Source organism: Lipotes vexillifer, unplaced genomic scaffold (genome assembly GCF_000442215.2).
Source record: "Lipotes vexillifer unplaced genomic scaffold, Lipotes_vexillifer_v1.1 scaffold570, whole genome shotgun sequence".
NCBI classification, from domain to species: Eukaryota; Metazoa; Chordata; class Mammalia; order Artiodactyla; family Lipotidae; genus Lipotes; species Lipotes vexillifer.
In genome coordinates, this window is record NW_006777801.1 from 3,707,863 (window position 1) to 3,733,588 (window position 25,726).

Here is a 25,726-nt window from a genome sequence, read left to right on the forward strand (position 1 = left end):
GTTTCCCTTCATGCCAACATTAAAGTTTCACTCTAGAATACTTTGGCTGGAAAGTCATGCAAACGTGGAAAGAGGGGGGACCTAAGGGCATGGAGGGGGAACCAGGGGTTTGCAGTGCGGGTATGCGGGGCACGCCTTAAGGTCCTCCCCCGCCTGCGCACCCCGACCCGAACCTGGCCCCTCCAGTTCACACTCACGCCCTGGAGCCGCTCCCCGGCTCGGGACCCCCAGTTTCCGTCCTCGCCACACCCCTCCTCTGCTAAGAAAACCCGCTCCGGGTTCCCGGAACCCAGGCGCCCCCCACGCCGCACCCACTCGCCCGCATCAAGGACGACCTGCTCCGCCGGCTTCCCGCGAACCCGGGTCCGGGCCCCGTCGCCTCCTTTCGCCCACCCCCCGCGCCCTCCCGGCGGCCGTCGGGGACTCACCGGGCTCGAGTGGGACGGGCAGACCGGCTGGGGGATCCTGCCGCCGCGGCGCTTTCGGTTTCAAAGTAAATGGGACTAGCCGAAAAGAGCTCCTCGGTCCCCTCACTCCAGTCCTACAGCGTGGGGCTCAATCGCCGAGGCGCAGCCGCCCCGGGCGGCGACCGGGCTGGACTCACGTGTGGGCCGGCGGACGGGGGTTCGGCCGGCTCCCGGCTGCAGGCGCGCGAGGACTCCAGGGATGCGGCGGCGAGACAGGGGCTCGGCTCTCAGCCCCGGAGCCCGCCGCGCGGAGCCCCACCCCCGAGGAAGGAGGGCGGGCCTGGGGCCCTGCAGGGGCGGGGCCACGGGAGCGGGGGCGGTGAGGGGCGCCGGCCCCCTGGTCGGGAGGAAGCGCAGGAAAGTGTTGGGCAGGACGGTGAGAGGCAGTTACCCAGCCCGTAAGAGACCTAACCTACCCTCACTAGAATCGTGAGTACCTACAAATAAAAATCATCTCTGGTTTCCCTCAGGGGCGTTTGAACTGTACACATCTTACCCTTCAGTCAGGGATAACCAGGCTCAGCCAATCCTTTCATATTTTGACTCATTAGCCAAGGTCTGAGATCTGGCTCAGGTCGGTCCCTCCCGACCTTCCTTCACAGCAGCACAAATTTGCCAGCCCTCCTCCTTGCTGCTGGCCCAGCAATCCCTTAGAGTTGTAGAGCTTGCCGTTCCAAGGACTCCCCAGACATCTCCTTCGAGCTTCAAAACCTTGTGAAGTAGGCCTGGTCATCCCCATTCTACAGATGAGCCATCTGAGGTCCAGAGAAATGACATGAAGTGATGACACCCAGCAAGTGCCATAGCGTCACCTTGAGTCCCGGTCTCCCTACTCCCCAATACAGGGCTCTTTCTTACACTACTGCTCTCCATGCGTATATGTTCTAAATGATATTTGTATTCTACATAAATCTCCTCTGTGAAGACTGATGGATTATAAGGATCACGGACTTTAGAATGAAAGGGACCAGAATTCCAATTCTAGCTCCTTCACTTTCAGCTAGGCAACCGTGGGAAAGTTACTTAACTGCCCGGGGTTCGATTACTCATCCGTAAAAGGGAAGAATAATAACAGGCACCACTCAGATAGGCACAGGAACCAGGCAGGAAACACACAGGAGAGAGGTGAAAGTTGTTGTCGTGGGGACGGGGAGGGACACTGGCACACTAAAGATCATGTGTGGGGGTCTAGAGCAGCAGCCAGGCTCCATGCCAGCCTGTCCTTATCTGGTCTCTTATTTTTCAGCGAGAGCCACAAATCCAGATTCAAACCACCCCATGGGGAGATGGGGCCCTTGGGCACCTTCTCGCGTGGTTGCCTGCACTCACCTCCTTTCTCATTATCTACCCCCACATCCCCACGCTGCCCAGCATGCTGCAAATACAGCCCAACACTAAACAGCATGTTTTGTAGAGTTATATTTCCTCTCACTGGCTAGAAACACAATGTCTTGTATGCATATATGCGGGTATGCTGGGGCCCTGGTACTGTCATTGACTATGCTTCAATTGTCTCACACATCCCTCTTCCCCGTCAACTGAATAAAGCAGCCAGTTTATCCCAAGGGTGATATCCGAACTTTAAATATGATGAAATCACATGCTGGGATAGATAGTGAATCTTTTAGTAGTGGGAAGGGGAGGCTGCACAACTCCAGGGCTAGGAGCCTAAGTGGGAAGGTAGAGGAATTTTAGATGGGTGATAGCTGGAACTCAAGGACATGTTGCTAGTTCCCCTTGTTGGTCACAGAATCCTCTGCAGGGTGTCTGGGAGAATAGAGAAAACAAACCCTGGGACCTAGCCCAGTCTGATGAAGGAGACATTATCTCTTTCCTCAAGGACCTTGAAGATGGATGGGAAGGACAGGACATAAATATACATTAAATAATGTAAATAAACATTAAAATACTTGCAGATGATAGCTAACATTAAGTTTTATTATACACCAGGTACTGTGCTCAGTGCTTTACCCATATTAACCCATTTGATCATCAGCCCTATTTTATAGTTTGGAAAATTCATCTCTTGAACACTTTGCCCCAGATTGCAAAATTCTTAGTTTGGGAGAGGTGAGATTCGAACCTGGGGAGTCTGGTTCTTGCAGGCTCTTAGTCACTACGCCACCTTGCCCCTCAAAGAAATGGTTGGTGTGACTTCACACAAAACAGCTTTGAGAAGGAGATGAATTTTAGCAGTTTTAGTGTTCTCGAAATACTTGCAATGTTATAAACAATCCAGTTTTCAAGCTAAATTCCTCTAGAAAAATAAGTGCAGGTTGGACTATACACTAAATTTTTGCACAGAAGAAAAGGGCTAAACTTTTAATCTGTTTCTTCTAAACACCCTAAGATTACCCCCAGACTTCAGACTTGGCTTTCAGCTGTTTAATTTGCTGGATAAATTGATAAAAATAAAAGATGGCAGCCTTGGCTGTCAATGGAATGATAGTGTTGATGGAGTGGGGAGGGCGCCACCTACTGGAATAATAGATGGATGCATTATCTTCGTTGGGCTGCCCTTTTGTGCAAAGACTGATCAATATTGTGGGTTAGTTAGATCAGGATAAAAGGTCATACCTTCTATCACGGAAAGATCAGTGAGATCATATAAGGAGGAAAAATCCTCTCCTTGGGCCTTACGTTGCACCTCTAACTTCAGCTGCAAGTTAAAATGGAAAGTCCTTGCCTGTAATGGAACGACACATGGAAAGTGTGATAACAGCAGCATACCCCGCCCCCCCCCAGGCAAAAAGCGAAACCTCAGGGTCCTGAGCACATAGAATGCGCACTTGCTCATTAAGTAGGTCCTGCCTTGAGACAATAAATGAATGAATGCCTGTGGATTTTCTGTATTTAACTTCTTAATCCAGTGATGCGAGGCTCCTTTGTTTTCATCAAATAACCTTTATCCAGCTCTGCTTGTCAGTGTGCTGACCACCACAGGAAGAGAGGCAGGGAGTGCTGGGGGAAAGGGGGCTTCTCCGAGGACTGATGTAATTTTTAAAAATAAACTCCTTTTCCGGACTTCCCTGGGGGCGCAGTGGTTAAGAATCCACCTGCCAATGCAGGGGACACGGGTTCGAGCCCTGCTCCCTTAGTCTGGGAAGATCCCACATACCCCGGACCATGCGTCACATGCCCCGTGAGCCAAAACTACTGAGCCTGAGCTCTAGAGCCCGCGAGCCACAACTACTGAGCCTGCATGCCGCAACTACTGAAGCCTGTGTGCCTAGAGCCTGTGCTCCACAAGAGAAGCCTCCACAAGAGAAGCCACCGCAATGAGAAGCCCGCACACAGCAACAATGAGTAGCCCCTGCTAGCCACAACTAGAGAAAGCCTGCGCACAGCAAAGAAGACCCAATGAAGCCAAAAGTAAATAAATAGATTTACTAAAAAAAAACCTTTTCCAAAGATTTTTCAAAAGGTACATCCATTGTCTGGATGTATCACAGTTTGTTTATTCAACCACTTACAGAAGGACATCTTGGTTTTTTCCAGGTTTTGGCAATTATGAATAAAACTACTATAAACATTTGTGTGCAGGTTTTGGCATGAACACACATCTCATATGTACATGCATCCAGCAGCTGCACTTTTAGCTTAGTAGCTAAAAATAACCCATGTTTCTTTTGTTCTACTTGATTCACTCTATTCTCATCTAGGCTCAGTGCCTATTTGAAGAAAACAGACTTATGCTGTACCTGTATATATCCCCATAACTCTCCATAACTCCTCCATCTTGCGTCTCCCTCCCACCCTCCCTATCTCACCCCTCTAGGTGGTCACAAAGCACTGAGCTGATCTCCCTGTGCTATGTGGCTGCTTCCCACTAGCTAGCTATTTTACATTTGGTAGTGTGTATATGTCCATGTGGAGGGTGTGAATTAAAGATCATCATTTTTTTTTTCCCCCATACAGATAGTATCCTTTCTGCCATTGAAATTACCCTGGCACTGTCATGGAAAATCAATTGACCATATATTTGTGAGTGTATTTCTGGACTCTATTCTGTTCCATTCTTACACCGATATCACACTGTCTTCATTACTGCAACTTTATAACAAGTATGGAAATCACTTAGTGTAAATCACTCAATTTTGTTCTTTTTCAAAATTGTTTTGGTTAATCTAAGTTCCGGGTTGGCACTTGTTTTTGTAAATAAAGTTTTATTGACATATAGCCATTCCTGTTCATTATGTATTTTCTATGACTGTTTTTGAACTACATTGGTAGAGATGAATAGTTGCAACAGGGACTGTGGAGACTGAAAAGCCTAAAATACTTACTGTCTTGGCCATTTAGAGAAAAAATTTCCTGGCTCCTGGCCTAGGCCCTTGCAATACCATATAAATTTTGGAATTAGCTTGTCAATTTGTACAAAACAAGGCTAAGATTTTGATAGGGATTGGGTTTAATATATAAAGCAATTTGAGGGGAATTACCATCTTAACAATATTGTTTTCCAATTCATGAATATGGTATGTCCCCCCATTTATTTAGGTCTTCTTTAATTTGTCTCAGCAGTATTTTATGTATTTCAGTGAACAGCTCTTTCACATTTTTGTTAAAATATATTGTTAAATATTTTATTCTTTTTGATATTACTGTGAGTAAAATTGTTTTCTGGATTCTATTTTCAGACCATTCATTGCTAGTATATAAAAATACAACTGACTTTATATTGATCTTGTATCCTGTGACCTTCTTGAACTCATTATTCTATAAGTGTTTGGAGGTTTATTAGTATTTTTTACATGCAAGATCATGTCATCTACAAATAAAGACAATTTTTTTTCTGCCTTTCACATCTGTAAGCCTTTATTTTTCTTGCCGTACTGAATTGGCTAGAACCACCAGTAAAATGTTGACTAGAAGTGATGAGAACAGTTATCCTTAGCTTGGCTCCAATCCTAGGGGAAAGCACTCAGTTAAGTGTACTATTACTTATAGGCTTCTTGTGGATGTTTTTTATCAGGTTGAGAAAGTTCCCTTATATATCTAGTTTTTTGAGAGCTTTTATCAGGAATAGGTGTTGGATTTTGTCAAATGTCTTTTCTGTGTCTATTGTTATGATCATTTTCCTTTTCCCTTTATTTTATTAATATGATGTATTGCAATGATTCTCAGCTGAGGGGTTTGCTCCCTGAGGGACATTTGGTAATGGCTGGAGATATTTTTGATAAACTGGAGGTGGGGGAGAGGATGCTACTGGCATCTAGTGGATAAAGGCTGAGGATTCTGCTATGCATCTTATAATGCACAACAAAGAATTATCTAGCCGAAAATGTCAATAGTGCTGAGGTTGTGAAACTCTGGTATATTACATTAATTGATTTCTTTTGTTAAACCAAACTTGCATTCCTGGGATAAACACCACTGGGTTATGTTCTGCAATCCTTTTACTGATGAATTTTATTTGCTAATATCTGTTAAGGATTTTTGCATCTCTGTTCATTAGTCTGAAGTTTCCTTTTTTTTTTTTTCTTGTCTTTATCTGGCTTCAAATCAGAGTAATAATGCTCTTATAGAATGAATAGGGAAGTGTTCCTTCCTCCTGTATTTTCTGAGTTCAAGTAGGCTTGGCATTATTTCTTAAAGGGTTTGATAGAATTCACCAATAAAGCTATGTGGGCCAAGACTTTTTTATGTGTGAAGACTTTTTAAAAATTTTATTTATTTAATTAATTTATTTTTGGCTGTGTTGGGTCTTCATTACTGCACGTGGGCTTTCTCTACTTGTGGCGAGCAGGGGTTACTCTTTGTTGCGGTGCACAGGCTTCTCATTGAGGTTGCTTCTCTGGTTGCGGAGCATGGGCTCTAGGCAAGCGGGCTTCAGTCGTTGTGGCGCATGGGCTTAGTTGCTCCGCGGCACGTGGGGTCTTCCTGGACCAGGGCTCGAACCCATGTACCCTGCATTGGCAGGTGGATTCTTAACCACTGCACCACCAGGGAAGCCCCTATGTGTGAAGACTTTTAATCACAAATTCAATTTCTTTACTTGATTCAGATTTTCTATTTTTTTTGAGAAAGTTGTGGTAAGAATTTGTCCATTTTAAAAACATTTACAAATTTGTTGACGTAAAGTGTTCATAAGTTTCCTTTACAAATACTTTTAATTTCTGTAGGTTATGTAGTGATGATCCATCTTCCAGTCTAGATTTTGATAATTTGCACAATTTTTTTCTTGATCTAACAAATTTTCTAACTAATGAATTTTCTAACTAATGAATTTTCTATTTTGTTGATCTTCTCAAGAAGCAACTACTGGTTTCAGGGATTTTTCTCTATTGTTTTCCTGGTATCTATTTCATTTATTTTAATTATGATTTTATTTCCTCTCTTGTGTTTACTTTAAGTTATATTTACTCTTTTCTTTCTAGCTTTTAAAGAAGAAAGCTTAAATGATTGATTTTATCTTCCTATATAATATAAACGTTTAAAGCTATCAACTTCCTTCTAGGCACAACTTGCTACAGCCATTGATTTTTTATATACTGTTTTTACTTATATTCAGTTCAAGATATTTTCTAATTTCTCTTGTAACTTATTTTCTGACCCATAACTTATTTAGAAATGAGTTGTTTAATTTCCAAATATTTGAGAATTTTCCATATTTCTGTTGCTGATTTCTAGTTCCATTGTACTTAGAGAACATATTCTGGGTAACTTGAACACTTTTCCATTTATTAAAACTTGCTTATGGCACAGAATATGGTATATTCTTGGAAATATTTCATGTGCACATGAAATGAATGTTCACTCTGCTGTTGTTGGGTGGAATGACCTATAAATTTTAATTAGGTAAAAGTGGTTGATAGTGTTGTTCAGATCTTCTATATTCTTACTCATTTTGGGTTTTCATGTTCTATCAACTATTAAGAGATGGGTATTTAAGTCACTGACTTTAATGGCAGATTTGCCTATTTCTTCTTGCAGTTCTATCAGGGATCCTCTTGATGAATTGGCACCTTTATCATTATGCAGTGAACATCTCTTTGACAATATTCCTTGCTTTGAAATCTTTGTCTGACCTTAATACAGTCACTCCAACTTTCTTTTAATTGTGAAGATGGTATATATTTGTTCATTGTATTTGTTTCTATTGCTGCATAACGAATTACTCCAAAATTTAGCAGCTCAAAAGAACATTCTTTAACTCACAGTTTCTGTGGTGTTAAGAAATCTGGGCACAGCTTAGCTGAGTTCTCTGTCTCAAGGTCTCTCATAGTCTGCAATCAAGGTGTTGGCTGAGCTCTAGTCATCTCAAGGCCCAACTGGGGAAGGATCCACTTCCAAGCATACGTGGTTGTTGGCAGGGTTCAGGTCCTGGCAAGTTGTTATTGAGGGCCTAAGTTTTCTGCTGGCTGTTGGCAGGGTGCTTGCCTCAGATCCTTGCCACATGGGCCTCTCCAACATGGCAGCTTGCTTCATCAAAGCATGCAAGCAGAGAAATCTACTAACAAGACAGAAGTCCCAGTCTTTTAGCCTAACCACAGAAGTGACATTCCATCACCTTTGCTGTATTCTCTTGGTCAGAAGCAAGTCCCTAAGTCCAGCTCGCACACAATGGCATGAATACCGGGAAGCAGGAATCCTTGGAGGCTGCTCCATATCTGCCTCGAATTTGAGGTTATTATGGGATCCTTTTGAGAATGTCAGTGTTTTCCTGCTCTTTTGCCTTCACGGAGTTGGAGCTTCTTTAATTCTATGAGGTTTTTGTCATAAATCTGGTGGCACCTTCTCTGGCTTTCCAGCACTGTTAAGCATTATTTCTGTTTTTGTATTTCTTGTCATTTCACCAGACTTTGGGGTGGGAAGAAAAATAAATAAGCTGAGGCACAGGGAGGTGAAGTAACTTCAGTGGAGTTGGAAGAGTCACCACGGTACAGGGAGAACTTTTTATATATAAGTCAAGTGACAAGCCCCTCAACAATTCTGATTGTTTTCAAATTCTCTTTTGGAAAGGGCACAGCATGTGAACAAAAATGTTCTTGGGAATAAAGGCCTTTTGAAGCCAAATCCTGCCAATTATGAAAGCTGCTCTGGGCAGTAAGCTAGATAGATACCTCAAGAGAGAGATACCTTGTGTTGTGGTATTATTCAGGATCTTCTTAGTTATCGGTAATTGTACCTTATATATTTAAATAAAATTAAATTAAATAGAATAAAAATTTAACCTTAAAATAATCCAGAAAAAAAGATAATTCTATAAAGCATTCTGGAAGATTACCTTTCATGCCATTTACAGTGTGAAGACTGCTCCTAGATCTCTCCATTTCACTTTCCCAGCATCTTTTTCTGAGACTGCTCACCCAAATTCCAGCTTTAAGATTGTAAATTTTAAGTCACCACAATGCAAAGAAAGACCCATTCCTTATCAATAGCCTACTTTAAATCCGGTATAGACAATTTGCAAACATCTCAATCCGACACTAATTTCTGGTCTTCATTGTTTCTCCCTTAAGTGTTCTTCTGATAACAGAAGAAGGGAGGATAACGCCACAAGGCCTCTTAGACACAGTCACACATTTAGGAACATTCCTCTTAATGTTTTACTCCCAAACTCCATTGTTACTAAAATTTATTGTTGCAGAACATTCCTTCACTAAGGCAGTTAATCAAGATTTAAGTTGGGAGGAGTTACATGTGACCTATTTTTTTTCCTAAGCGAGGGCAGTTAAGGTACCCCCACAAATGCGTCAAAAAGTGAGGTACTTTCTTGTAGACATTTTATAATATAGCATGGTTTCTCAAACTTGGTTCTTGGATTCTTTCTGTATTCATTTACTCTGTAATCTTATGAATGATATATCTATAATGAATGTCCAAATTAAAAAACTAATACACACTTTCTTGTTTCCTATCATCAGAATGTATTCATCATTTATTTCAGGAAAGCACAAAAAGAGAGATCCTCCTGTGAGTTCTAAGTCAGATTATTATTTTTGAGGAGACACTGACACCCCAGTGTTAAGTGATCAGCAGTTATTAATATCCATGGATAATATTCTTTTGATAGCAGGAAGAAACATTCAAAGAATACAACATATTTAATAACTAAACTTGGTACTTTAACCAAAGTATTTGCAACATTCTTAGTATAGTTGAAAATCATGACTGCCAGGTGTTTTTGGCTTGTTCTCTACATCTATTCCTAAAAAGAATGTAAGCCTATATTAAGACAGAATTTGACGTTCTTTCACCTTTATTTTACATTATATTTTACTCACTTTATTATAAGACTATTAAGAAAAAGTTTTGATCATAACCTACTTTTACCTCCATCATATTACACTGGAATTAAATCATATAGAAAAATAACTTTTATTAATATCACCAGATGTATCAACAGCGTGATTTATTTTTAGTTACGTAATGAAAAAAATACTTGGGTGTAGATTCTTTTTTAAACTGATAAACTTGAAATTAATGAAATGGTCATTAAAAGATTTTCAGGTTTTGCTTTTTTTTTTCTTTTTATAAAAATCAGTATTTAGAATTTCACAGTGAAGAGGTCCTTAATTTCTCATACAACATGAAATTATATAAAAATAGAAGACATACACATCTTTAACTCTTTAATCCTTTGATTAAGCAGCAAGCATATCACTCTTCCAGGCCAAACACTGCTTAAACAAAAAAGAAAAATAATGACGTGCAAAATATTTACAAAATATGCAAAGCACACAATAAAGACATCTCACTATATACATGTGTCTGTCATATTACTAATGAAGCTAAGATTTTTCTACTGTGTGCTCTAGTGTACGTAAATCAAATTACAGCACATCCCTCAGATACAGCACCTTTGCCCATGGTTGGGATAGAATGGATTTTAAATGAATCACAATATACTTAACAGCTGGACAGATGCTGGTGCTGACCAACTTGACTCACATATCCCACACACTGTATACTGAAGGTCTACTGACAAGAGACAAGACAATAGAAGCTGTATAGTATGCACATATGCAAGACAATCTAAATACTTTTAAAAATGCTTTAGATATTTTCCTTTAAGATATATAACTGTCCCCATGGCTATTAAAGTAAAAATAAGTATAAATTCTTGAATATTAGGAATTTTAAATCATAAGGTGATCCAATGAGAGAGAAAGAACACATCCTGGAAAAAGTTTTAGATTATGCCAGAACTTAAGGTCCTTATGGAAAGAAGTGGTCTAAACTTCAGAATTAAAATTAATCAATGGATTTAAGTCAATAGCTCGTTAACACTTTAGAGCCAAAGGTAGGGACTACCCAATATTTGGGGAATATACGACATCTCGAAATATAAACTAGGGCCTTTGATGTTGACCATTTCATGAAATAGTTCTAAATGTGAGAATGTGAATGTGCAAACATTTAGCTTAAGTTCCACTAGTATAGCAATCTAAGAGATCTGTCCCTTTGCACAGGTCATGATTCCAATATGAAATCACTGTATCAAAAATATTAGTAATACATTGTTGAAATACTATCACTTGTAAAATATTCTTTGTAGGTGCTTAATGATTATGTGTTGAATTAAGAAGACTTGAAATTATTTGTTGCTTTATAAAAGGGGTCTCAGCATTTTAAGTTAACAGCACAATTGTGACAATATCTGATACATCTTTGGATAACACAGAACAAATTCTTAAATTTATTTTATGAAATAATGTTGATGATTTAACCCTAAACCAAACCCAGAAGTACAGGTCAGCTGCAAGGAGTACACAAATGCATCCAAATAGTACAATAGAGATTTATCAAGAAAACATCCGTTATATTAAATACAGACCATATTAATAAGTCTGACAGCAATTTAAAGTTCAGAACCTAAACACAAAAAGGGTACTGTAAATAAATGCTTCCATAATCACTATCTCCACATAACTGACAAAATATAATTCTCTTCTAAAGTCCCCAATGTAGGCAACTACTAGTTAAAAGCAGATAGCATTTAGAAAGATTAAAAGAAAAAATCAAAATTAACTCCATTTTCAAGGAACTTAAAGACACTGTACTTTAACAGATTAAATCCTCATTTATATGTAAAATTATTATTCCGATCCTCTTACTACTGCAAGATGGCGAGTCAATGACCTTTAAGCAAGGACTTTGTACTAGGACCCTAAACTGTGTGTTAAAGAGTTAGCAGGTTCAGTACATTCTTTGTGGGTTCATATAATTGCTTTGCAATTGATTAAATTGCTTTCTTTTAAAGGAATATATTTAAATTCCTTTAGAAAAAAAAGCAAGAGATTTTGAAAAAAGGGATATGCAGCTATAATTTCTTAAATATGCATTAAATGAACATATGTCAAAATCTGAAATGCAGGCTATCTATTCTTGCACTCCTAACATAGGAAAATGTTAAAAATTAAATTAAAGAAAAAAGAGAAAAAGTCGAACATCCTTAACTTATGAAACTTAAGGAGTTTTCACAATTCCTAAGTCAATATTCCTGTACTAAGAGCCTTGACTATGAAGAGGCAGGAATATAAAGATTCTCAATAAAATAAATACAGTAAAACCAAAACAAAAACCCTCAGTATATAGAATACTTAATCTCTTTTCCTTTAATGAGATCATGTCGCTGAATGTATACTCTAGAAAGGAGGCTAACTGTAGGCTTTCTGTTGTATAACATTTCAGTTGCGTGAACTAAAAAATTTCTTAGGCATCTACTTATGCTAGCCCACTGCCACAGAACTAGTTTGCAGCCTCAGTATCTAGGATTATTCTTTCTTCTTTTGCATCAGTCAGGTGAGCACTGGTATAATGATGGGGTGAAAAGTTACTGCAGCTCTGTCCAAGTTAATCTTAGTGCAGTGAGGACTGTGAATCTGTCTGAATTCCGATAAGTGATGGTGGCTGTTGACCACCAACTGTGGACAACACTGGTCTTGGGTTTAGACGGGGTGGCATAGAATTAGCAGGGCGAATGAGAGGTGGTGGAGGCTGATTTAAAGTTGGCCGGGGCTGGATGAACCGAGCCTGCTGCTGGAGTGGAGGAGGCTGCCGGTGAAGAGCAGGGGCAGCAGGCAGTGTTGGACGAAGAAGTGGTGGAGGCTGGTTCAGAGTGGCAATGGGGGCTGTTGGTGTTGGAGTGGATGATGGGGCAGGAGGTGATGGACCCAGAGTCCGAGGAGCCTGTGGGGTCTGTGCCTAGAGGTGAAGAAACAAAAATACACGTATGAGATGACAGTTCCTAATGAACTTAATACAATATAGTTTGGGCTGTCACAGGAAAAACAAAACAAAACAAAAACATAACACCAGTGTTTTTTGGAAGCACAAGCTTCTTTTATTTTAAACAAAACAAAACAAAAAACCAAAAACCGAAAAAGCAACGAAGCTACCAAACAGGCATCTTTATTAGTAAACAGCTTAACACTGGAAATAAAAATAAGACTATGAAAGAACAATACACTCTCCATTCTTCAAGGATCAGAACTTAGCATGTCATTATGACTTAAGAGTCACGAGAGATGCACCACTGAGTAAGTGTATTGTCAACCTTTCATGCTCATTTAGCTAGTCCTCTGACAAATTAACCTTACAGAACACCACACAAAATGGTGATTCCTCAACTCATATTAGCTCAAATTCCATACACAAACACACCTCCTCTTCTTCATCAGTGCTCTTCCCTGATGGCACATTAGAAGCACTTTTTGTCTCCTCCCCTAAAGTAGAAGCATCACCATTAGAAGCCTGGGTTCCTTGTTCTGCTTCCCACTCCTGCAATACCTCCTCTAAGTTAAACCGACGCCTGTAGTTTACAAAGAAGTTCTTCACTTGGCCAACAGTCTTGTTGCCAATTACATCTGCAATAGCTTGAAAATCTTTACCATATTTGCGGACACCTGGAAGGCAAAGTAAATAATACACCTGTGAAGGATCAATAAGGAGAGCTGTGTGTACTATACATCATGCACACACACAAGATACCAGCAATGAAAATCCTTTCTGATAAACTCTGCTCATTTCTCAATTCTGAGATAGAGGCTAAGATATCAGGGTCACAGATGAAAACTATCAATTATGTCATTTCATCGAGCCAGCCACTTGCCTTCAACTGAACAATCAGAAACTTACCATTTTTTACATACTCAGTTATTTTCTCCAATCCTCTCTTGAACTCTCAAATACAGTCCATTTATTGTAAAGCATTGAATTCTTTGTTCCATCCTCAATTCCACATTCATTTATTTCCCTAGTAGCCAGTCACCTAAATTTGAGCAACACCGTTTGTAAACAAAACTGGATGGGAACGAACCATCTCTTTCATCCCCTCAATGGACTGAGTGAGTAGTTTTAGGGTTCCCCCATTAAGAAAAGCATTGTAATTTTGGTCTTAACACCAACTTCAACATAATTACTTGCCTATCTTACCAGGTACCAATGAAGAGAAATGAGATAAGAATTTAAATATAAAAAGCAGGAGAATCATCACAATCTGATGGACAAAAAAAGGGGAAACTATTTTTCAGAGTTTGTTGGATTTTAACTCACCTAACAGTTCTAAGGACTGTATATATGAAGGATTCCTAGATATGCTCTGTAGCCTAAAGAATTAGGGTATAATAGTGACTACTTGTAGATACTTGGGCATATCATCACTACCTTAAATTTAAGGATTGTACATTCAGTTATTAAAAAACCTAACTTCCATAAAATTATGGAAATTTTATTAAATGAAGGATAATATTTGATTTATGAACTTGAGATAGTCAATTATGCTACAGAGTTTAAAGTGAGTTTATATACTCAGATGGACAATAATTTGCTCTTAAGGGGATTCTAAAAGAAATTCACTGACTCATTCTAGAAAGAGATGCACTTAGCTCAAAATATAAAAGCTGTCAAAATTTTTATTTTACAATTTGATAACTGCTGTTTAAAATGCCAGAAAACAGTAACTCATTAATTAGAGATGAGAAAGGAGAAAAAAAATTGATGTCTATGATATTAAAGTCTGTAGTTTAACCTAAGCAGCCAGAAATACAGGAATTTAGATAAACTTAACATGTATACAATCACACATAAGAGAATAATATAAGGACATACTAATACCCCAGGAGAAATGCTAGACATATTCTTACTGATAGCTATTTGGGTGATACACCTATTACCTAAAGCACCAGCATGATATAACTCCTGTTCTTAAATTCTATGCTTATTTTTTATTGAAAACTTGGGAGTAAGTATCTCTTGCTACATTCAACTTGCTAGGCTTGACTCTATGGGGAGTTCCTTTCTCTTAGAGCATTTTGGGTAGGAGGCCTGACATTATTAAGCTATAACCATATCCCATTGTTAATACAGAGTTTTGGGTTTATAAACTATGCTCATTTGCTCTGTTCTCAAAGGGAAAGACATAGGCATGACAACAAAGTAATAATGATACTTAAACACTGCTTATACTATTTTATTTTATATTCATTTACAATATAAATGAATTTATATTCTCTTAAATCCATGAGCTGATTTCCAGTTTGAACTTCATAACTGAATATAAATTCTAATGGTGACTAGGTTCCACCAAGGGTTTATCTGGCAATAAGAACCCAAGGTCATTTCATATGAAGAATTACTGCTGCATACTCAAGTACTTCTCTACTACTTGTACTTTGGAAAACAGCAACTCAACTTGAGTTGCTGAAAGTTGCACTGAAAAACAGATACTAATTGGAAATCACACACAGTGTTCTACCAGTGTACTAATTTTCATAATGGATATTTAATTTACATTCTAGAAATGTCCAATGCTACTGAATACGTGAGTTTAGAAATGAAAACCTTAAATAAATCTAGGATTTGATCTGCTATATTCTTAGCAAGAAGTCACAGTAAGAGTAACTCTTGACTCCAAGTCTGACAATATTACAACCCTCCGAACACCCATTTGTTTAGCAAAATATACTCTAAAACCTACCACTAAGCTGTCCCCAAGTCTAACTCCACTATATAACTGTCCCCTCTTCTTCTGACTCTATTTTTTTTTTGTTTTGGTCTTCCACTTTATTTTCTCTTGCTCGGTAGACTTTGCCTTGTCACTAATATTGTTGCATTTCTAGAACTGCATATGCCCCCAAACCAAAACTACTTCCTATAGGAACTTTAGTTTACCCAGACACTTTGGATTTTCTTCAGTTCACCTAGGTTCTGAGTCACCTAGGTAAGTTTATCATTAACTTGTGTATGCTAGTCTCGTATCAACTACTTTGCAAAGTCTTAAGGCTCAGACCACACTGTAGACTTCTGTAGTCTGGCTAAGGATCTCAATCATGTCCTGAGAATAAGTGGGTCCAGATATTAATGTCTTTAACCTGCAGGATGGCTGGGCTGGGTCTGGAAGAGCTAGAGCTCCTTGGCAGTCTCCTCTGGACAAACAACAGCCTCATCTGTCTGCCTCAGTGTGTTATGAAATTTTCCTAATTTTCTCTGTGTTCCATGATGTGAAAAAAGTTGGAAAGCACTGTCCTATGGAATACAAAGTACCACCAGCATTACTACAACGCAGAGTACAGAGGAAGTGCTCAGGAAATACGACTGATTTTTCTCCTCCATAGGGCTTCATTCTATTATTCTTCCCAAGCTACAAGAGTCACACATGGCTGACTTCTTTATCACTTTCACATTCCCAGTGACGTTGCACATTTTGGCTAGAAGGTGGAATTCTTAAGCTCTGTACTATGGCTGATAACTAGTCAAACTCTAGTGAAACACCAAATGAAGACTTAATGGGACTGACTCCTTCCGATGAATCCCCAGGTAGGCTTCTGGAGGTCAGCCTTGCAAGGTAGTGGTGGTGAGCAACGATCTTTAACAACTTATGATATCAGAGCTACTTTGTTACAACTCGTACCTGGGGAAAGGGTGGTCCATTCTTTTTCCACAGTTTATAAAAAACGAGGTCCATCATATCTCATATTATATCCCTCATAAGAATTGGTGCTAGAAGGACTTAGGAAGTTCTTACTACAAAACTTGAAATTTCTCCTTCATTTTCATCATTAAATACTGCAGGTATGAGAATTTTGCTATGCTTTTAAAAATGTTCACATTGATAAAAATTCTAGGCACAAAAAACACATAAAATGGGAATGCTAATATTAATGACCTTGAAAACCCAAATTTGTATTCTAATGAAGGATCAACTTCTCATGGATTTCTTCAATAAACAGATATTTTTTTTTTCTTGGCGGTACGCGGGCCTCTCACTGTTGTGGCCTCCCCCGTTGCGGAGCACAGGCTCCGGACGTGCAGGCTCAGCGGCCATGGCTCACGGGCCTAGCCGCTCCGCGGCATGTGGGATCCTCCCGGACTGGGGCACAAACCCGTGTCCCCTGCATCGGCAGGCGGACTCTCAACCACTGCGCCACCAGGGAAGCCCAATAAACAGATTTTTATGGTCTGAATTATATCCCATGTCACAGGCTGAATCAAAAAAGTAATACTGTGAGACAATAAGATAGCACGACTATTCCTAATTAGTAACTCTATTTCTTTATGTGAAATACTATCTCTATCACTTTTGATTGACAATTCACTAAAGCTATCAAAAAGTAAACAAGTTAAATCATCTAATCACTCATTATCTCATTATGAAATAACAAATAAATGTAGAATACTTTTTAAATCTCTCTAATACAAAACAAAAAAAAGATTAAACCTCTCTCACTCCTCCTGAAGATATAAAAGGCTTAGGTCCATCTGAACCACGGTTTTAAATTGAATTTGTGACCTTTAGGGCAAGAGGTCAGTTTTCAAAGGTGAGTGGGAAAAAACTTAAGAGAAGCCCAGAACAGGGAAATTAAATATTTCCCAGGGAGAGGAAAAAATTGTTTTCAGGAAAATTTCTAAATTTCATTTCAAAGTTACAGTGAAACAACATGGCTTCTACACTGGCAGATGAAATCGTATAATCTTTATAATATATACTTTTAAAGTTTTGCTTGGGAATTAATATAAAAATATAACTCATTAGGATATTGTGTTATCATTATTTTATTTTCCAACTAGTGTTCTATATTACCCAACCAAAAAACAATTTGTATTTTTAGAGCTTTGGGTAGTAAAATAGTAAGTTCAGGAGCATTTGTAATATGGTGTTTCCCAATTCTGGACATGGTATTTAGACGTTTTTTTACTTTGACAGAAAGGATATCATAAATCTGCTTTCAGTACGTTTAAACAGTTATTTTTAAAATCTTATTTTGGACTCCAAAAAAAAAACCAAAGCCAACATTACAGTGACAAGCTACTTCTAGATATAGGTAATGAAAATTTGGGGGATATTTTTTTCCTGCTTCTTGCACAAATGTCTTAAAGTGAGCATGTACTTAGTATAATTGGGAAATATTAATTTTTCAAAAATCTATTTTTGAAGAAAGAATACAGTGACATCTAGAAACTCCAAGGATATGGTTCTTTCCTATCAATAAGTGGTTAATTTTAAACTCAAACCATTCAGGAACATGCATTTCTTTTCACCTCCTGTAAATCTTGTCAAGAAGTCCTAGTAAAGAAGGTAAAAAAGATATCAACAGCAGTGGGACAGTGATTGGTGCATCTGGGCAATGGCTAAAAGTCAAAATCATATATTCTCTTTCCAATGTCTAGCCTTTCTCTTCTGAAGCTTCCCATCTTCTTGCTACAAGTTAAATTCCATCCCAAAAATTCTGGGAATTTTGAATCATTAATTATCTGAAGCAAGTGCATCAGAGGGTTGACAATTATACTTTTGGGCCTCCATTCTTGTGATATCAGTTATAACAGAAGAAACTCTCTAATGCAAACAGATAACTTTTAGATGGAAAAGTATGAATCTATCTCCACCTCCTTTTGATCATTCATGTACTGAGGATCATGTAAGGATCGTTACAATCCTTATGCCTTAATCAATAGCCAAATCTCTTCCCCCCCCCCCCTACTTTAGGGACCATTCTAGCTTTTATTAAAGTAGGAGATAAAATTAGGAAGTAGACAATTTCTAGACTTGCAACTTCATTGCTCCTAAAAAGGAATGAATGTATAAACTATAGGGAGAGAAGGTAAAATTTAACTGTAAGCATAACTCACTTGAACACAGTTTTGTCATTTCCTATTTTATATGAGAAGGCAAGTAATATATTAAAAAAAACTAAAAATTAAAGTTGATGCCTTGATAAAATTAGAAAAATTTTTTGTTGTTTATCCTAATATAGCACAAATATTGTAGTTGGGAAGCATATTTTTTTGTTTGTTTTTGTTTTCTAGTTTTTTACCACTAATGACTAAGAAATGAATACATTTAAGAGGAGACATAAAATAAAAATGTCAAACATTGTATACCATGCTTCTGCTCCTATACACTTTAAAGAGCAGATGTTTTGCACTATCATTTAAATGTATTGTTACTTTTTGAAAACAGATAATTGTTCCATTTTACACGAAAAAAAATACACCTAGAATCTAATTCTTTTCTTAATTCTTGCTTAATAAGGAATGTTTATCATATGAATATCAAGACTGATTTTAGGATAATTTCTAAAAGCACCATAGATTAGAAAAAAATATTTATATATATGACATAAGCTACAAACAGGGGTATTTCACCATTAACACAAATATGTGAAGACTATAACTGGTCTTACTGTTAACTAACTTGTTATAATAGAAAATTTAGATACTCAAAGCTGAAACAGATTACAGAAATTGTAGAAATACCATTCTTGGTAAGTATTTTAAGAGGATTAAATTAAATTAAAGCAGCATTTATAATATCCCACTTGGGGACTCTCGAAGAATGCTACTGAAGTTATAACATAGTTAGAACTAAAATCAACATAATAAAGTGATCGATTACACAAGTAAAAGCAGACATTCCTATCTGGTCTGAGCATGATTTTCCCCCCTTCCAAATAAGGGAGAAAGAAGGGGAAATGGCTTATTTATTTATTTAAATATTTGTTGTTAAAATAATATTTATTTACAGTTTAAATGGCTAGTACTTAGTTAACAACAATATGAGCAGATGGAAGTGGGAAATATATATATTTAAGCCCTAGGAAATGATCTTAATATACTTATTTGGTTTTCAGAATTACAACAAAAAGTTTATTTAATAGTAGAGTTATAAATCTCACTAGTGACACTAGAGTCAACATTTCTCTCTCTAGGTCACTGTAATGGTCAACTATGAGCAAGATAAAATAAAGCATTTAACAAATGAATGTCAACTCAGAATCTATATGTAAAATGTCTTGAATAGACAGTTCTATAAAAATTAAAACATGTTAGTATCAAAACATAAATGATTTGAAACTGAAGTGGCCAGAAGAATAATATCATATAAAGGCTTATCATAAATAAAGATTAAAAAGAAGAAGAAAAAAACAAAAACAATTACCTGCTAAGATAAGTACTTCCGGATTACACATGTTAAAATAAAAAGTGCAATTATGTACCTTAACCACACTGAGACTCAGGTACAGGTGACATTACTATACGATTATACTGTTTATAAGACACACTTTTGAGTATTATATAAATACATGGGCACATGAAGCAAAGATGGTACTTTTTAATTCTCCCTAAAATAACTATTTTGGACACAAATAGCTTAGCTTTGTTTTATTTTATATAACAAAAACAAAAACAAAACCAAAAAAACCCTAAAAACTCAAAGTGAAAATTCAAATTTCCCACACAGAGTCAAAATAAATATTTAAATAAAAACGAAGATATTAACATACTAAGAGAGTGCTTTCAAAATCCTAAGAACATGAATCTTTCCATACAAATTGCTCCATTAGTGTAATTTATTTAAGGACTACTTTTTAAACGAGCATAAAAATATGACACTGAATATCCCTCAGGAGAGAGGAAATGTTTGATTATTTCTATAAATACTCCATTCTTGTAATATTTATAAGCTGAAATAATGTCCACATATATAGTTCAACTCCATATGTAAATCTTTCCATTGTCTTCTCTTGAATGCAGCTTTTCATAATATCCAACCCAGCCATAAGATTCAATGGATCCTACCACTTAAAGGAGTACTGTAGAACAATATCAAATCCTGATTCTGTACATATAGAGAAAGATTAACCCAGACTTCCTAGTCAATTCTCTTAAGAAAACCATTTCACTGGGATAATTTCTTATATGAAGAGTACAGGATTAGTATACTAACCTTTAAGCAATGAAATACTGGAAGACGGGGTTAAATTCTATAGGCTACTCTGATGAAGGGAAAACAGTCAAACCATCAGTCAAACCAATGCCTACTCAAATAACTATGTTAGAGCCATAAGACATAATTCTAAATAAATATGAGACAGCCATTGAAAATACTAATTTTTTAATCAAAAATTTAAATTGTCAGTTTTTAGTTTTAAAACAGCTATTATCGAACATTATAAACTAATTAAACTTTGTTCTGACTCATTCAGAAACTTAATTCTACAACTACAGATGTGCTCAATGCACATCCAGCACCCTGCCTCCATCGAATCAAGTATTTCTATTTATGAAATGACTGTATACCAAAGGGAAGGCTGACATTATCCTGTTGGCACCCTCCTGTGACATTTTCAAGTCACACTGGGTAATTCTTACTCTAATTCAAACTGCAGAGTCATCTATTAATCAATCTTTAACTACATTATTCTCATATCTGAATGATACTTGCACAACATTTTTGAGTTAAATATTTTCTCTATGTTTGAATACTTGGAACTATTTTTAAAGGTATATGTTTCACTGGGGCCCAACTCTCTTATAGTAGTTAACCTAGACAAAAAAGCTATTAGTACTCAATACAGAGGGCTCAGCCAGGAAGAAACAAATTGTAAACCAAACTTAAATCACACAATCAGTCCTGCAGATAGTTCATCTTGAAAGGGAAAAAAATCTACAACACTGAATTAAAACATACAATATGCCCTTCTTTAAGTAATTCAAATAAAAGAAAATCCAAGATTATAGTGCTTCCAATTTGCCCATGGGTATTCATATTACAAAAAGTTTTCTGCCATACAATTCATACAACAAAGCATTCTTATAAATAGTGCATTTAAAATTGTATGTGTATATACATATATCTTAAGTCTCTCTTTTGTATAAATAGATATATTTAAAGTCAGGTTTTGAAGGATTCAGTGGCATATCTCTTAAGTAAGTTATGGTACACTGAAGGTAAAGCATATCATTAATATTTTCAGTACCTGACATTTATCAAATACAGAGTAATCAGGGAAACCAGAAACATAAATTAGTTTATGCTTTAAATAATGAGTTATTGACTGATACAGTAAGAATGAACCCAACTGCAGGAATACTGAAGCAGAGGCACGGAGAGACCATGACTTGTTCAAGCTTGTCACCACCATCATTTATTTAGTGCTGAGAATGCATTACATGCTGTTCAGGACCCAAAATGCACACAGGCTCAGTATGTCACATCCACAAGTACAAAACAGAATTCATGGTCACCAGGACTTTGTGGTGAACACAAGACCCCTTTCTTGATCCATTTCTAAAGGAAGGGAAGAACTATGGTAGTCACCTTTCATGACAAGTTAAATAATTATTAACAACAGTAACTGCTTATCTTTAATATACCTTGCACTGCTAGAAGCTGCTCCTCTGTGGTCCAACGGGCATTAATTTTCTGATTTGACTACAAAATTAAAGAGAAGTTTCCTAATGAGGATATGAAGACAGACATTTTTCCAAAGTGCTTATTTTTTTAAAACTTTTCACCAAATCACAGACAAGAAATTACTAAAACTCTGATTTATGAGGATTTCATTTTTATAAGAATTAAAAAATATATTCTGAATTACCTTTTACCAACACGAAAAGATAATGAAAGGGAAATGTACCATTTTGGGAGAATGAACAACATTCGCACTTATACTCTAGGCAGAGATATCAAAACTGAGAAAATCTATTAATCGCCTATTTTCCAACTACAATGCTCCTATCATACGTTGCAGATGTTAATTTTAGCCTAGTTTTAAACATTTAACAGACTTCGTTTTCTTCAGAGAAGGATCTGTGACTCTCTCTAAAATTTCTTCTCTTCATATTTAGCTTAAACCTATCCTTACTCCATCAAAAACAGTGTTGCATAAATTACCATAAAACTGTAGATCAGGCCTATGCCCTAAAATACTTCATTTCTAAAGCAGAGAGTGACCCACTATAAGAACAGATTTTCCCCCCAAGACCTCCTACATTCTTTCCAGTATTTCTGTTTAACAAATTTCTAAGTTTAAGATTTTTACTATGGCAGCATTACAATATCAGTTAAACACCTAACCAAATTTCACTAGTGTATACCCACTGCTGAGTAATCAAGAACTTTTGGCAGTAGATGGAGGGACAGAAATAAGTATACCGGCTTACAGAGGCTTGTAGTAGAAACTGCCTAGATAAAGTGGCCAATGTAATACACGCACATGCTGGGCAAAACAGTAGCAAAGGCTTCCTCTGAGAAGGGGTGTTTAGGTCTTATCTCACTTGTAGTCTTAGCAATAAGAGTTTCCACAGTACACTGCGGTTCTGGGTAACACCAACTTTCTCACCATGAGTGAAGAGGTATAAGCAAGCATTTGGAAGAAAGAATGAAAAAAAAATTAGGAGAGAAGAAAGAAAAAAGTAAAAAAAACATCTATAGTAAAGGAGGAAAAAACCTAAAACACAAAGCACTGAATTCCAGATGATGAGATTATAAAGGGATAGCAAGGCAGGCCAGGCAAAGCCTGGATAAGCCTCCAGATTAGGATACTGGTGATAAGGTAAAGGAATAACAGTAAACAGGCAAAGAGAAAGAGGGGAAATAGGACATACAGAAGCAGTAATAAGGGTGAACCAAGGCTAAAAAAGTGAAAAGAAAAAGGAGATGACAGAGGAAAAAGGAGCAATTAATCCCCCAAGAGGAGTAACAAGAATGAAGTAGGAGCTAATATTTGAGTTAATACCCAGGCAATCTAATGCTACTGTGGCTGTGACAGGTAGACAGAAGAGACCCTTGGTACCCAAGGATAATTGGTACTGGAACCTATTTAAAACAGGTCCAAATATTTCAGAGTAAATGGTTAAAAAATAAAGGGTTGATTGTAACTTGATCTGAAATATGAAACTAAAACTTAGGAAAATTAGCTCATTAAAAAGTAGTCACTGATTCCACTTACATGCTTTAATTTTATTTTTTGGCATACCTCTTCTGACTATACAGTGGTATAACATTCTCTAGCTTTGCAATTTACAACATGAGCATAGCATAAAGGCCATTTTTGTTTTGAAGACTTCAACAAATTTCTCTTAATTCTTTGTAACCCCTCTTAATTCTTTGTTACTCAAATTATTCTTTTTTAAAGTGCTTGTCTCAGTCACCATCCTCTTTTTTTCCATTGTTAATTCTGCTAGATACCCGTTTGTCAACAATTTTGCAAGCGATTAAAGTCATTCTCGTGTACTTTCATAGACTTCATGAAGTTTCACATCTTTTGCAAGGCTTACAATTTCATTTTGTACTTGCATTGTATTAGCAAGAGAGTAACAGAGAAGGATGTTGCTGTGATGGATGGGAAGGATAACAGAGTTAATTAGGGAGAATTGGTGAGTAGAGCCTAATTTTATAGGTGCTCAATTCATTAGTGAATATTTTCTTATTTGGCAACTTTTGCTTCTCCATGTATCCCTTAGATTAATGAACATTTGGATACTGAGGATCTCTTGTAATACTACATTGCAAGTTGTCCTTAGGATTAAAGTTAGGATATATGTAGAACATCTAGCACAGTGCCTTAGCAGCAGAAATTGATCAATCGATGTTTGTTAAACCTGAAAGGCATAAACTGGAGGAAAAGGTGTCATTAGTGAAAAGGGAACAAAAGGTGAAAGAGAAATAACAAGCACTATGAAGACTTATTTTCAGTTTACAAGCATATCAGGAGATGGGATGAAGATGAATAACTATTATTAAAATTAAAAAGTACAGAGTATACTGGGGATTCAAAGATGAGAGGGAAAAGTCAAAATGATTAGAATAGGGAAAATGGAAAGTTGAAGAGACTGGAGTCTGAGATGGGTTTAAGAATAGGAGAAGTTTCTGAAAGGCAAAAATGAGGAGAAGGCATACCATGACAGGGAACTAGAGGATTTTTGCCAGGAAGAAGTGATAAATAAGCCTGGAAGGTTGGTGATACTTAACTAAACCAAAATACGGTAAAGACCACTTTTGGAAGTGCCATAAAAACCAAGGTTGATGAGTTCATACTAGATTTAATAAGCAATTGTGCTGGGCGGGGTGGGGGGTGGGGGGGTAAGGAGCAAGGAGAGAAGGGTAGGATTATGAGCAGAGTAAGACTTTAAGCCTAGAAAGCTGGGAGAAGGGTGATGCTGTTAAGGATTTAGGATTTGGGAGATGTGGGAAGGCAAGGCTAAGATGAGGAATTTAACTTGGGATACACTGAAAAAAGGCATTAGGCAGGAGGCTAAAACAGATTCATCTATTCAAACACTTTTTTTTTTAAGTGTCTGGAAAATGTTTATGAGGGAAAACAATGGAGTCATCTTACTAAAACCAGCCTGTGAATTTTTTTGTTTCTTTTTTTCCTCCCAAAATTACTCTTGAAATGTTCTTACAAAGGTAGCCACGGAGACAGGCACAGTCTCTCAAAAAGTCCACATAGCCAATTATTCCTCCAGCATTGGAAAGGGCCACTAGTTTCTCAGTTAAATCCCAGATGAAGCCTGTGGCTCGAATTTAGGATAGTACTGAATGAAAAATATAAATACTTATTTAAATACTAGAATATCGTTCAGTTCAAGGAAATGCTCAGGAGGCATATGGAAGCTAAAACGGACTAAAGGAATGGTGGATTTACAGTTTCCAGCTCATAACTGCTCACTCTGGGGTATACACTCAATAAATGGAGTTTAGGCAGAATTGCCAGTACTACTGCATTCGCTATTACTAAACATACTCTTTTTTATTTGGCTGATAGCTACGGTTGAATTTATGTCATTTAAATGTACATATGATATGACTTTAATATAGCAAAGTGATGAGACTGTATATTTCCAAACAGAAGAGAAATGCATTCTGAGGATAAAAATCTGGAGAATGTCTTTATTTATGTAGAGAAAGAAAAATTACGGCTGAGAAGGGAAAATAATAATTATAAAAGAGAACATAACCTCTCAAAAGTTAGAGGAAGAAGGAGGTCGTCACTATGTGAAGGGCTCAGAAAAAGGCAAGGGAAAGA

General features: G+C 37.3%; 1 protein-coding gene across 3 annotated transcripts in view; it reads right to left on the minus strand.

Moving 5' to 3' along the window:
- Positions 1-9,654: 9,654 nt before the first annotated feature.
- The window catches only part of RCOR3 (REST corepressor 3), a 51,335-nt gene continuing 35,263 nt past the window's right edge, over positions 9,655-25,726 (minus strand). Inside the window, exons 10-12 of one of the 3 annotated variants that reach the window (XM_007451324.1) lie at positions 22,071-22,128; positions 13,080-13,321; positions 9,655-12,620 (exon numbers count right to left, since the gene is read on the minus strand). In XM_007451324.1, coding sequence (XP_007451386.1) covers positions 12,276-12,620; positions 13,080-13,321; positions 22,071-22,128 — 645 coding nt within the window. In that variant the 3' untranslated portion in view covers positions 9,655-12,275. The remainder of the gene's footprint in view (positions 12,621-13,079; positions 13,322-22,070; positions 22,129-25,726) is intronic. The other 2 variants (XM_007451325.1, XM_007451326.1) reach the window with 2 other exon arrangements.